Raw genomic sequence first — 13,101 nt, 5'->3', positions numbered from 1 at the left:
TATGGAAGAAAACCAATAATTGTACTGGTTAAATTTTTCTTAAACTTTAAGATTATAGCAGTCATTTTAAAATCTTTATTTCTTTTCAAGTTATAGGTTATTTTATCAATACAGTTTGTAAATGGTTCTATAGATTAATTATCTTTAAGGATTATAATTTGATTATTTATATATCTGAAATTCAGTTTGGGGAGTTCCCGTCATGGGTCAGTGGTTAAGGAACCCAACTAGTATGCATGAGGACGTGGGTTTGATCCCTGGCCCTGCTTAGTGGGTTAAAGATCTGGTGTTGCTGTGAGCTGTGGTGTAGGTCAAAGATACGGCTCAGATCCTGTGTTGCTGTGACTCTGGCGAATGCCTGTGGCTTCAGCTCCAATTGGACCCCTAGCCTGGGAACCTCCATATGCCATGGGTGTGGCCTAGAAAGACCAAAGATAAAATAAAATCAAATTCAGTTTAGGAACTAAAGTGCTGGTGATATTAATAATACAATTGAAATGCAAAGTTCTTTCCAAAGATATAAATGACAAATTTAGAGTCCTACAGTACTGCTTTCATATCTGTACCAACCACACATATTTAATTTGCCTTAATAAATTTCTCCCCAAATTCTTACGTAGATTTGTACCTGATCTTGAAGATATTGTAAATTTTGAAGAACTAGTAAAAGAAGAAGGTCTTGCAGAAGAAACATTAAAAGCAGCAAGGTAATCTAATTTTGTAGTAATTTAAATTTGGAGATTTTAAAAGTTTATGTTCACTTAGGAGTTTCCGTCGTGGCTTAGCAGTTAGCGAACCCCACTAGCATCCATGAGGACGAGAGTTCAATCCCTGGCCTTATTCATTGGGTTAAGGATCTGGTGTTGCTGTGAGCTGTGGTGTAGGTTGCCAGATCCTATGGACAGCTTTTTTCTTCATGCATTTTCCTTTCTACTGTTTTTTTTTTAATATATTTATCATTAATGCTCTATCATAATAATTGTTAGATGTTATAGCAAAGATGTCCATATTTATCTGGTCTGATAGATAAATATCTGAGCTGATACAGAAGGGATGAGAAATTTCAGAGGAAAAGTCATTGTTGTGCAACCACCACTGTGATACTTGAAATTGGACAGAAATCATCACTGGATTCTTACATTATTTTGGAGAACAGAGTATTCATTCACTATGAAAAAAATTATCTCTCACGTTGCTTACTAATCACAAAGGGAAAAACCATCTTCACCGTGGAGAGACTGATGGAGTCCACCTTAACCAAGTGATCAGACTTAACATCACCAGGAGTAGGACACTGACATTTAGGGCCCCCTGATGCAGCGTAAAACCTATATGTCGCATTCTCACCAGAAACGTTTATTCCTTAGGTGAAGGAAAGTTCATGGCCGGTGAATTCAAGGAGTTATGAGGTTATGATAATGAATTTATGATCTGAATGGACATTGAATCTTCGAGAATGATGGGGAAGAACCTGAGTATAGGTGTCACAGTCCACGATAAATAAACGCAGAGCAATGGTTAATACGTTAGTAAAAGCCGCCTTCCTGCTTTGGGGAGGGCGTAGCTGGATATAGTTGGATCGTGTGAATCGCAAAGGAGAGATTTCTACTGTCTAGTGGAGGGAAGTAATTTGAAAATGGTAGTTATGTACATGAAGGCTGTAGGAGGAAAAGCAGCTGATGTTTCTGAAGGTTGAGCAGGAAGCTAAGTTATTGAAAAAAGGATGAGTTTCAGTTGAGGTAAGGAGGCATAGAAACAGTGTTAGTGAAGAGATTTAAGATGAAAAGGAATTTATTTACAATGAAATGGAATTCTACAAGGCTTATTGTGAGAAGAAATACAAAATTATATACAGTTTGGAGAAGTCCTACATAGGGGCAAAGTAAATTAAACAATATTGATTAACTTCTGTCTGAAAAAATGAGTTCGTTCTGAACCTAAAATGTTTGATATTTTTGAGTGTTCTCATCTAAGCTAATGAGAGATGGATTTAAAAAGCCACATTTTCTTTTGGGAAAGGAACCAAGTAATTAAATTTTTTTGCATTTTAGGCATTTGGATTCAGTCCTCAGTGATCACACACGAAATTCTGCTGAAGGCACAGAGTATTTCAAAATGCTTGTAGATGTTTTTGCTCCAGAATTTCGCAGGCCGAAGAATATACATCTCCGAAATTTTTATATCATTGTTCCCCCTCTGGTAAGTATTTTAGTACCCAAAATGATTTTTTTTTTCAAAAGTATTAATAAACACAGTTTTATTGCAGCAGGAAATGCAGACTGTATTGTTGGTTTTCTGGTTGTGATAAAATTAAATGTGCTCTCAGTGAATGTAGCCTAGAATTTCTACATATTAGCTATGCAAAATGAGGCTTTTTTATAGCTAAGATAGATTCTTATTTTTTAATAACTGCCAGATAAATCCTAGTGTGATTTAAATTCTTGAGTATACATCATTATATATCTACATACCTTATAATTTTGGGGCTGAATTATATAATCATTTTCAGTGATTAATGTAGACTTTGACAGCATGAAGTATTTCTTAAAAACATTACCGTTTGGGGACAACTTCTCTCTATTCTGTAGTAAATACTAATATCCAAACTAAATTTTTAGTGCTGCTTCTTTATAGTATATAGTGTGTTCTGCTCTAATTCTATAGCTGACATCTTAAAAATGGCTCAAGTTAACCAAAATCCCAATATAAAAATAATTGTAACGGAGAAAATAGAGTTAAGAGATTAGAGAGGTATATAGCAGTGAGAGTTATTTTTCTCTAAAAATTTCTATAACAAAGCTCTTTCTTTTTTCTTTCTTTTTTTTTCTTTCTTTTTTTGGCCTTGCCTGCGGTATATGGATGTGTGGATGTTCCCAGGCTAGGGATCAAATCTGAGCCACACCAGCAACCTAAGCTGCTGCAGCGACAGCATCAGGGATCCTTAACCTGCTGCATCACAAGGGAACATCAACAAAGCTATTATTTTAAAAAACTGTAAATAGCTCTAAAATCTAAGTATCACTGAGCAGTAATTTTTGATTATATCTGACTGATCAAGAGAAAAAACTTTTCATGTTGTTGCCTGAATTAACACATATATTCTAACATATAACCATTATTATAGGCTGAAAGTAGCTGATGGTCCATGGACAGCTTTTTTCTTCATGCATTTTCTTTTCTACTGTTTTTTTAAAAATACATTTATTGTTAATCCCAGCATAGTCATTGTTATATGATGTAGCAAAAATGTCCATATTTGCCTGATAGGCAGTATCTTTTCATCTTCAGACAGTGTCAGACTCAAGGTGAGTCTTAGTTATTACTTTGATGAGTAGTGTAATTAACTCATGGTGAGTTTTCACCATGTTTCTTTAATTTGGAGCCATACTAAACAACAGTGGGGAACCATTTGTGGATTTGACGAAGAGTGGCGATCTGCAGGGCAGCTGTCAGAATTCAGTGATGGAGAAAACAAGATGGATTAAGAATACTATAAAGAAGAGAAGTATAGGAGTTTCCATTGTGGTGCAATGGAAAGAACCTGACTAGTATCCATGAGGATGTAGGTTTGATCCCTGGCCTCGCTCAGTGAGTCATGGATTCTGTGGTGTCGCAGATGGGACTCGGACCTGGTGTTGCTGTGGTTGCGGCATAGTCTGGCAGCTGCAGCTCTGATTCAGCCCCTAGCCCGAGAACTTCCATATGCCACAGGTATGGACTTAAAAAGGGAAAGAAAAAAAATCTAGTTCCTCAGTTTTATTAGCCACTTTTCAAGAACACAATGGCCATATGTGGCTAGTGGCTTACTGTATTGGACAGTAGAGATACACAGCATTTCTGTCATTGCTGGAAGTGCTGTTTTATAGAGGGTGAACCCTGTATTCTTTATTTATTGTAATTATTTACTAATGCCTGATACATAGTAAGTTTCAGTAAATCTTTGTTGAATAAATGTTATGATTAGATAAGGTATTTTGGAGGGGCTAAATTTTTAGGGAAGTGCCTTTTTTTTTTTTCCCTTTTGGCTGCACCTGTGGCATGTGCAAGTTCCTGGGCCGGGGATTGAACCTGTGCCACAGCAGTGACCCGAGGCACTGCAGTGAAAACACCAGATCCTTAATCTGCTGTACCCACAAGGGAACTCCAGAAAGTGCTTTTTGGGGGGAATTTGTTTATCCAAATGACTAATTAGCCATTTTAGCCAAGAATATGATGAGAAATACTATTTTATTTACTTATTTAGTTTTTTGTCTTTCTAAGGCTGCACCCATGGCATATGGAGGTTCCCAGGCAGGGGGTCCAGTTGGAGCTGCAGCTGCCGGCTAATGCCACAGCCACAGCAATGCCAGACCCGAGCCACGTCTTCGACCTACAGTTCACAGCAATTGCTGGATCCTTAACCCACTGAGCAAGGCCAGGGATCGAACCTGCCACCTCATGGTTCCTAGTCGGATTGTTTCCACTGCGCCACAGTGGGAACTCCAAGAAATACTATTTTAGAATGAATAGGGTGTGCAGGGTAAGGACTGCCATGATAGGAGCCCTTAAGGTTTGAAGTTAGGCAGGCCTCCTTTTGACTTCAACTTTGATATACAGCATGACTTTAGGCAAGTTACTAAACCTCCCAAGCCTCAGGCCCTTCATCTATAAAAGGTGCATAATATTCTAGAACAAACTATGACCAAGACCCTGTGCCCTGTGCTTGCGTTAAGTGGTGCCTGAGGGAGTGCTCATATTTAAAGGACTTGGAAAGAAGATCCATTAAGAACTACACACTGCGGTACAGCAGAAGTTGACAGAACATTGTAAATCAACTATAATAAAATTATGACCTCACCAAGAAGCTATTTAAATGAGGCAAATGTTTCAAATCAAAAGGACAGGAACTTAAAAAGATTCTATTTATAATTTTTGAAATGTCTGTTTTAAGAACTAAATTCTGAAGATTTTTTAGCACAATTGTTTCTCTAATATGTTGTTATATCTTTTTAGACCCTCAACTTTGTAGAGCATTCCATTAGTTGCAAGGAGAAATTGAATAAAAAAAATAAAATTGGAGCTGCCTTTACTGATGATGGCTTTGCCATGGGTAAGCTTAATGGAATTGTTTTCACATGAATTTTATATTCACTTTAGAATGGATTTTTAGAAATGTCTGCTTGAGAATAGATCCATGTGTTCTTGTAAATTTGTTTTTCAGGGGCAGTAATGTTTACTGTGTATTTTTTGGCTGGGCCAAGTGATTGATAATACTTGTTTCACATCATTTGTACTGTTATTATTCATGCTCCTTTAGTATTGCTAACCACTTTGTCTAGTTGGACCTAATATTTAGGCTTTGTTTTTGTTGTGGTTTTACAGTTTCAGCATCTTGCATTGTTTCCCTGGTTCCCCTGTAGTTCCCTCAGTTGTCTATTTAGCAGTGGAAGTTTTCCCCTACCCTTCCAGCCATGTTATCTCCAGGTGATTTTTATTTTTTTTTATTTATTTATTTTATGTGTTATTTTTTTAGGGCCTCACCCATGGCATATGGAGGTTCCCAGGCTAGGGTTGAATCAGAGCTACAGCTGCAGGCCCACACCACAGCCACAGCAACACCAGATCCGAATCGCGTTTGCAACCTACACCACAGCTCACGGCAACGCCAGATCCTTAACCTGCTGAGCAAGGCCAGGGATCAAACCATGGTTCCTAGTCGGATTCGTTTCTGCTGTGCCACGATGGGAACTCCTCCAGGTGATTTTTAGAGTTATGTTTTTTCTTTTTTTCTTCTTTATTGGCTTATTTTTATACATTCACATCTTTTTTTTTTTTAAGGAGGAGTTAAGCCATGTTGCTAAACTTATTCATTTGTGCTGTAAATTGTAATTTGAAAGAGCACTGATTCAAAATGGTTAGCTTAATTTTAAGAATTATTGGTTGAGTAGAATACAACTCCTGAACACCTTAATTTTGTTTTGATTTTGCTGATGATTCTAGGAGTGGCTTACATTCTAAAACTTTTGGATCAGTACCAGGAATTTGACTCACTTCACTGGTTCCAGTCTGTTAGAGAGAAGTATCTAAAGGAGATAAGAGCAGTTGCTAAACAACAGAATGTGCAGTCAACTAGTCAGGATGAGAAACTCCTCCAAACCATGAATCTCACTCAGAAGCGACTGGATGTTTATTTACAGGTAGAGGAGACTAATAGTCTAATCTGCTTTGACTTTTTAAATACCCATTACTTCTTGATCACTAAAAACAAATCATATGGAAACCTCCGTTTTTAACAAGTAAGATGGATAGGGGTTATAAGGGGGATATATTTTTAAATAAATGGTATTTGGAGGCCATTTGACTCAGATCTTAAAATTGGATGGATTACTTGTATCAGTTTCTGTATTTATGATTTGCACTCCCTAGAGCTTTTTAGAAATAATAGAGATGTTAAATATGGTAATTTTGTTATTTTGCTAAAACAAGTGTATTCAGCTTTTCTATTTTTTTTTTTATTTATTTACTTAGGAATTTGAATTGCTCTATTTCTCACTGAGCAGTGCAAGAATTTTCTTCAGAGCTGACAAGACTGCAGCTGAAGAAAACCAAGAAAAGAAAGAGAAGGAAGGTGAGTGGCTTAAACTTTGAAAGACCAATAAATCTTTCTGTAATTAGCAAACACTAATACCCCATTTATCTAGTCAGACTTTTCTTTTTAAAATATAAAATAGATCCAGAAATGTCTTTTTAAAAAAGTAAAGCCCAGAGTTTCCATTGTGGCTCAATGGGTTAAGAACCCGACTTAGTGTCCATGAGGATGTGGGTTTGATCCCTGGCCTCACTCAGTGGGTTAAGGATCCAGCATTGCCCCAAGCTGTGGATTAGCTCACAGATATAGCTCGGATCCCGTATTGCTGTAGCTGTGGTGTAGGCTGGCAGCAGTAGCTCCAATTTGACCCCTAGCCTGGGAACTTCCATATACTGCAGGTAGGGCTGGAGAAAAGAAAAAAGAAAGAAAAAAAAAAGTAAAGCCTAAGTGGATCGTTTGTGAAACCAAAAAGAAATTTAATATAGTTAATATATTTCATTCTGGGGATAACTCTTTATTCAGTTCATCTTCTCTTAATTAAAAAAAAAAAGTTTCGTTTTTTTCTTTCCTCTTTCAGCTGTATCAGATAAGAAGGAACAAATTAGAAGAGGGTAAATGTTGCTGAAGGCAGGGCTGCTGATTCCTAGGTGCTGACTACATGTGTGGCACAGGTGATTAAGGAGGCATAAAAAGTAAAGGCTATTTTAGTATCACAATAAAGAGCCTCCTGTGCTTCTCCATTGCCAGGCCTTAGAGAATCAGCAGTACAGCCATAATAACGGAGAGTTACATCAGTGAACTGGAGTCATTAAGGAAAGGATTCTGTCCATTATATTCTTGTAGGTGTACATTGCTCATATACAAGGAACCTTCATGATACATTTCTGCCATATTTGAAATTTAGCAATAATTATCTTCCCTAAAGAATGGATGTGTCCTTTTTTTCTGTTATAGAAATTATATAACTTAGGTTTCGGGGTTCCTGTAATGGCTGAGCGGTAACGAACCCAACTAGTTAGTATTCATGAGGATGCAGGTTCAATCCCTGGCCTCACTCAGTAGGTTAAGGATCTAGCATGGCTGTGGTGGTGGCGTAGGCCAACACCTGCAGCTCCAATTTGACCCCTAGCCTGGAATTTCCATATGCCCCACTTCTGGCCATAAAAAAGCAAAAAAAAGAGAAAGAAAAAAACAGTATGTAGTTTAGGTTTCCTCTTTGCTTGGAAGCTCAAAACTAAGTACAGCAACATGATCATGTTTGCTCTTTTTCTTTTTTTCTTACTTGTGGTTCACAAATCAGGAATAAAAGATATTTCATAAAACATGATGTTTTAGTCTTAATTTTGTCAGTTAAATTTTGAAATACATATATTTTACACTGAATAGAGGTGATTCATTTGGGCAGATCACTTGTATCAGTTACTTTATTCACTTCTAATGTTGCATCAGTATTATTAGGATCATGTGCAGGCATTTCTGGAATCTAGACTGAAAAATGTGCTTAAAAAATGATCTCAGGTTGTTACCTGGCAGATAATATTTATTAAATGAAAAAATACATATTAATGTTTGGGTTCATTTAAAAATAATATTTAGCAAATCCCTCTCTTAAGAATTTGAGTCAGTATCATCTAAGTTGTGAAGAAACTCAGCTATTGCTTAGGTTCTGCTTAAGCCTTTCGTGTTGTCAGAACCTTGTCTCCAGTCTAGCGCTGCGAATACTTTGTGGGCAGATTGAATATTTACTTCAAGGCAAAACAAACATTTTGTTCTTAGTGGAGCTCCTTGCTTTGGACTGCCGTTCTTTTTTTTTTTTTTTTTTTGTCTTTTTAGGGCCACACCCACAGTATATGGAGGTTCCCAGGCTAGGGGTCTAATCAGAGCTATAGCTACCAGCCTACACCAGAGCCACAGCAACACCAGATCCGAGCCGCGTCTTCGACCTACACCACAGCTCACTGCAACGCCAGATCCTTAACCCACTGAGCGAGGCCAGGGATCGAACCCACAACCTCATGGTTCCTAGTCGGATTCATTTCCGCTGCCGCCATGATGGGAACTCCTGGACTGTTCTTAAGGAATGTCACCCACATGCCCTATAACTGGGTCGTACCTCTCTTTTAGGACTCTTTAAGCTAACGGTTGCCATAGATACTGTCAAAGTGGCTGAATGCGTTAGTTAAGTTGTTTTTGTTGATGAATATGTGCATCTGACATGTTGCACAAAAAAGCCAAAAATTCATTTTATCCCAATCATCATAAAAAACCGCATTTAAAAATAAATTAGAAATACAATTGGGAAGGTATTCATTCTGGACAATTTTATGTGTGAATTTGCAGCCATGTTTCTCGCAGTAATAATACTGTGCTTTCTTGGCCCAGTTGGGGGAACTGACTTCGGGGAAGCATGCCTTCCAACATGCAGTGTGAAACTCCACCCCAGATGCAGTTCTGATCTCTCACAATTCTACACCCCCATTACAAACCAGGAAAAATGTTACATTTGCAATATTTAACCTAGATTTCTAAAAAACTAAGGTAAATGAACTACATGTAATTTGTGATATTGGAGAACTATTTGGTAGATGCAACATTTTCTTAATTTAAAATTTAGCAATATAGTTCTCAGGCTTTTTAATTTATTTCTTAAAATGAACATAAACATGCTCATTATTTTCTCTCATGCTTCTAGAGGAGACTAAAACAAGCAATGGAGACTTGTCTGACAGCACAGTGTCTGCAGATCCTGTTGTCAAATGATATTGACGGTATGCCTTGCCCCTGTGAAATCATCAGAATTCTGTGTGAAATGGATGTTCATAAGCTAATGATGAAGTATTTCCTGAGCCACATCTCTGGGGAACATTTAGATGCTGCAACTCTCTACAGCAGCGCTCTAAAGTTACGTCCATCCTTCTTCCGAAGGCTCTGCTGCCACTCAGATCTCTTGTAATCAACATGAATGTTTATAATTTGTATTTGCATAGGTCTTTGATACATATTTGTCTCAGTCATTGGAAATTCAATGCATATACTGTGTACAGCCAGTAAATATGTTTCAGCAAAAGGAACTGAGCCTGAAATTCATGAAGCAGACATGTCACTATTCTTATAAAAGGGATATATGAAGATGGTTTTGATATCAGAGGTGAGACACAAGTGTTACGTGACCTTTATGTACAGTATGAACTGATTCATCGTTACTTTCAGGTGTCTCGCTAGAGCTGCTCCTGTCTTTGGTGAGATATTTTGTAATTAGTTTACACTGCTTTGAGAACATTTAACCTCCAACAGCTGCTTTAAATTTCAGATTTACTTATTACTCAAGGTGGAGGAAAATACAGATAAAGCCATAGAGTCCTGCTTGAAGCTTCACTTTTGGTTGAAGGCGCTATGTATGAGATCAGAGAACACTGAGTGACTTCTTACTTCTCCATCCAGACTCAGGTTTCTTTGACATTAGGTTGAATTGAAATCTTGGTGGTGGTTTGGGCAGACTGTTTCTTTAAATCGAGTAGAATCGAAGAAATCAGATTAAGCACTGTGTAGGCTTTTAGAAATTACCACTGTGAGAATAAAGTTCTAATAACTTATTTAGACTGATTTAAAAAGTACAGAAAGATTTTGAGTAAATTTAGTTCCTGGCAAGCTCTTAACTTTATTTTTGTAAAGATTATGTCAGTTAATAGTTAAATGGTTAATCATGGCCTGTAATCTTTTAATGTATTACAGTGATACCTTTACAGGAAAACAAAAAGTTTAAAACTTGACATGTAATTCTAACATCATTTTAGGAAATTTTTAATTTTTTTCCATTGCACTTGCCTCTTAAGCATGTCTTTGGGTAAATCCCGCAAGTAATTCTAACATTGTTGTTTGATTTCCAGCTTTTGAAATGTTGTGCAGCGCCCTGTCTGCTCACTGATCATGGTCAGGGTGATTTTCCCAGCTCAAGCTACACGTTCACTCTTCACATTTATAAGACACAGAATAGGTAGGAATGTTTTTGTTTATTATGTAAACATGACTTACAAAATTATGTACAATGGATGGATTAAAGGTATTTAATATTTGTAATTCATACTAACTGTAGAAATGGCCCTAAAGCATGCTGCGTAATTAATTTATATCTCCATTATTGTAAACGTTTCATGATCTTGCATTTGACTGTATCAAATTCATCACCATTTCATAGCAACAGTATAGTCTTTTCTCTTTTTCCTCTCTAACTTCCCTAAAATCATCTCCTATCTAATAGGGATAGAAACTGTCACTAGAAGAGAATCAGGAGTTCCCGTTGTGGTTCAGTGGTTAACGAATCTGACTAGAATCCATAAGGACGCAGGTTCGATCCCTTACCTCACTTAGTGGGTTAAGGATCCAGCATTGCCATGAGCTGTGGTGTAGGTCGCAGATGCGGCTCGGATCCCGCATTGCTGTGGCTGTAGCATAGGCTGTCGGCTACAGCTCTGATTCAACCCCTAGCCTGGGAACTTCCATATGTCGCAGGAGCAGCCCTAAAATGCCAAAAAAAAAAAAAAAGAGAGAGAGAATCAGATGTCTCTGTTATTATCGCCACACAGATCAATTATTTATTAATAGAATTCAGTAGAGTTCACATGCTGACTCCATGGATACTTACAATTGAGGAAAATGTGACAGATTATTAATTTATCTTTAGTTCAAAATAATGTCATTGCAGTCTGGATAAGTTATAAGTTATTTTATTTCAAATAAGTTTATTTCACTTATTTGAAATAAAATCTCTGAAAAGACTTAAGCATATTTAAATGCTATTAAGGTGCAAAGCAATAGGGCTTCAGTGTTTTCACACCTAAATTCATATATTTAGATGACTGTTTTCCTTGCCAGTGTGTTAATGTTAATATTTTCATTTTTTTTCAGACATACTACAGTGTAAAATCAGTGTGAGCATTTGTGTAAATTCATAAAAAACTTAATGTTCAAATTCTCAGGAATTAAGGACTAACCATAACATTGTCAGTTCTAGTTAAATTTTATAAAAGACGGCAAGTTTTTTACTTCCCTTGAGTGGGGCTTTCCTCTCCCCCAATTCTAAGACAATACAGTATGTATAATAAAAAACATTAATAAATATAATTTCAAAAATGTACTTCCTCTGGATGTTTATGTTCAAAATTGAGTGTCTTAAATCATTAGTTCTTATTATTAATCTTTTTGGAGTTCCCTTTAATAGTATGTGAATGTTTTTCAAAAAATACTTGCATGCATATAGGCAAAAAATTCCAAGTATAAAATTGGTATTGGCTCTTCTCCGTGTATCCCAGGTGATAGACTTTTGTTTTCTTTCCTTTGTACATTCTTTTTTTTTTTTCTCCTTTTTTATAGCACCCATGGCATACAGAAGTTCCCAGGCTAAGGGTTGAATCAGAGCTGCAGCTGCCAGCCTATGCCACAGGCACAGAAATGCCAGATGCCAGATCCGAGTCGCATCTGTGACCTGCACCAAAGCTTGTGGCAATGCCAGATCCTTAAACCACTGAGCAAGGCTAGGGGTCGAACCCGCATCCTCAGGGATGCCATGTTGGGTTCTTAACCCACCGTGCCACAACGAGAACTCCCCTATGAACATTCTTAATCTTCCTGTTACTCTGCTATTTTCAAATAAAAGAACCCACATGAATGTTTAATTTTAAATATTAATCCTGGGAAGTGGCCATTTGTTTGCAGTTTAATGTTAAAAATAACTAGTGCTTTTACAGACATGAGCTGAGCTGAAACAATCATAGTAAAGGAGAAACTTCTAAATACTATGCTGGAGAGGAGTTCCGGTGTGGCTCAGCAGAAGCGAATCTTTCTAGCATCCATGAGGACCTAGGGTCGATCCGTGGCCTTGCTCAATGGGTTAAGGATCTGGTGTTCCTGTGAGCTGGGGTGTAGATCGCAGATGTGGCTCGGATCCCGCATTGCTGTGGCTGTGGTGTAGGCTGGCAGCCTCAGCTCCGACTGGACTCCTAGCCTGGGAACCTCCACATGTGCTGGTGCGGCCGTAAACATATATTCTACGCTGGAGAAACTATTCTTAGCCAAGTCTGATTGCCGGTCCTTTTCTCTTCTGAGGTAGTAAATTTGTAAGTTTGTGGGAAAGATGAGATAATACCATCACATCCATTGTCATGTTACTCTTTTTTGCTGGGTTGGCCAAAGGTAGAATTTAACCAATTTTAATAATTTTAGTTCTTTCCCAGCTTAAGTTGCAGAAGTTTCAGACTGACAGTAATCCTTTTCCTAAGGGAGATTTAATGCTACAGTTTTCTTGTTTTTAGATGTTAGGAACAGTTTAACAAGTTGTCAAATACTTCAGTTTAAAAAAGGGAATCCAGAATAAGTGGGTCTAAAGAGATTAAGTGAAGTCATAGGACTATTCAGGAAGCTCAGGTGGTGATGGCAAAATTTGGGTTTATACAAAAAGTTCTTAGATGTAGCGTGTAAAAGTTAATTCAAGCAAGTATATGGGTGTTTCTGGCTCTTCTTTACCACCTACTTTACCT

General features: G+C 37.4%; 1 protein-coding gene across 3 annotated transcripts in view; it reads left to right on the top strand.

Moving 5' to 3' along the window:
- Positions 1 to 11,702, top strand: part of WASHC4 (WASH complex subunit 4) — a 56,922-nt gene extending 45,220 nt beyond the window's left edge. For all 3 annotated transcript variants that reach the window (XM_047788116.1, XM_047788117.1, XM_047788118.1), the window contains 6 exons: positions 621 to 707; positions 2,052 to 2,199; positions 4,993 to 5,089; positions 5,980 to 6,176; positions 6,508 to 6,607; positions 9,261 to 11,702. In XM_047788116.1, the coding sequence (XP_047644072.1) occupies positions 621 to 707; positions 2,052 to 2,199; positions 4,993 to 5,089; positions 5,980 to 6,176; positions 6,508 to 6,607; positions 9,261 to 9,328 (697 nt within the window). In that variant the 3' untranslated portion in view covers positions 9,329 to 11,702. The remainder of the gene's footprint in view (positions 1 to 620; positions 708 to 2,051; positions 2,200 to 4,992; positions 5,090 to 5,979; positions 6,177 to 6,507; positions 6,608 to 9,260) is intronic.
- The last annotated feature ends 1,399 nt before the right edge of the window (positions 11,703 to 13,101 follow it).

Source organism: Phacochoerus africanus, chromosome 7 (assembly GCF_016906955.1).
Source record: "Phacochoerus africanus isolate WHEZ1 chromosome 7, ROS_Pafr_v1, whole genome shotgun sequence".
In the NCBI taxonomy this organism is placed as follows: domain Eukaryota; kingdom Metazoa; phylum Chordata; class Mammalia; order Artiodactyla; family Suidae; genus Phacochoerus; species Phacochoerus africanus.
The sequence above is the reverse complement of the archived record's forward strand: the minus strand, read 5'-3'. Positions and strand labels throughout refer to the sequence as shown.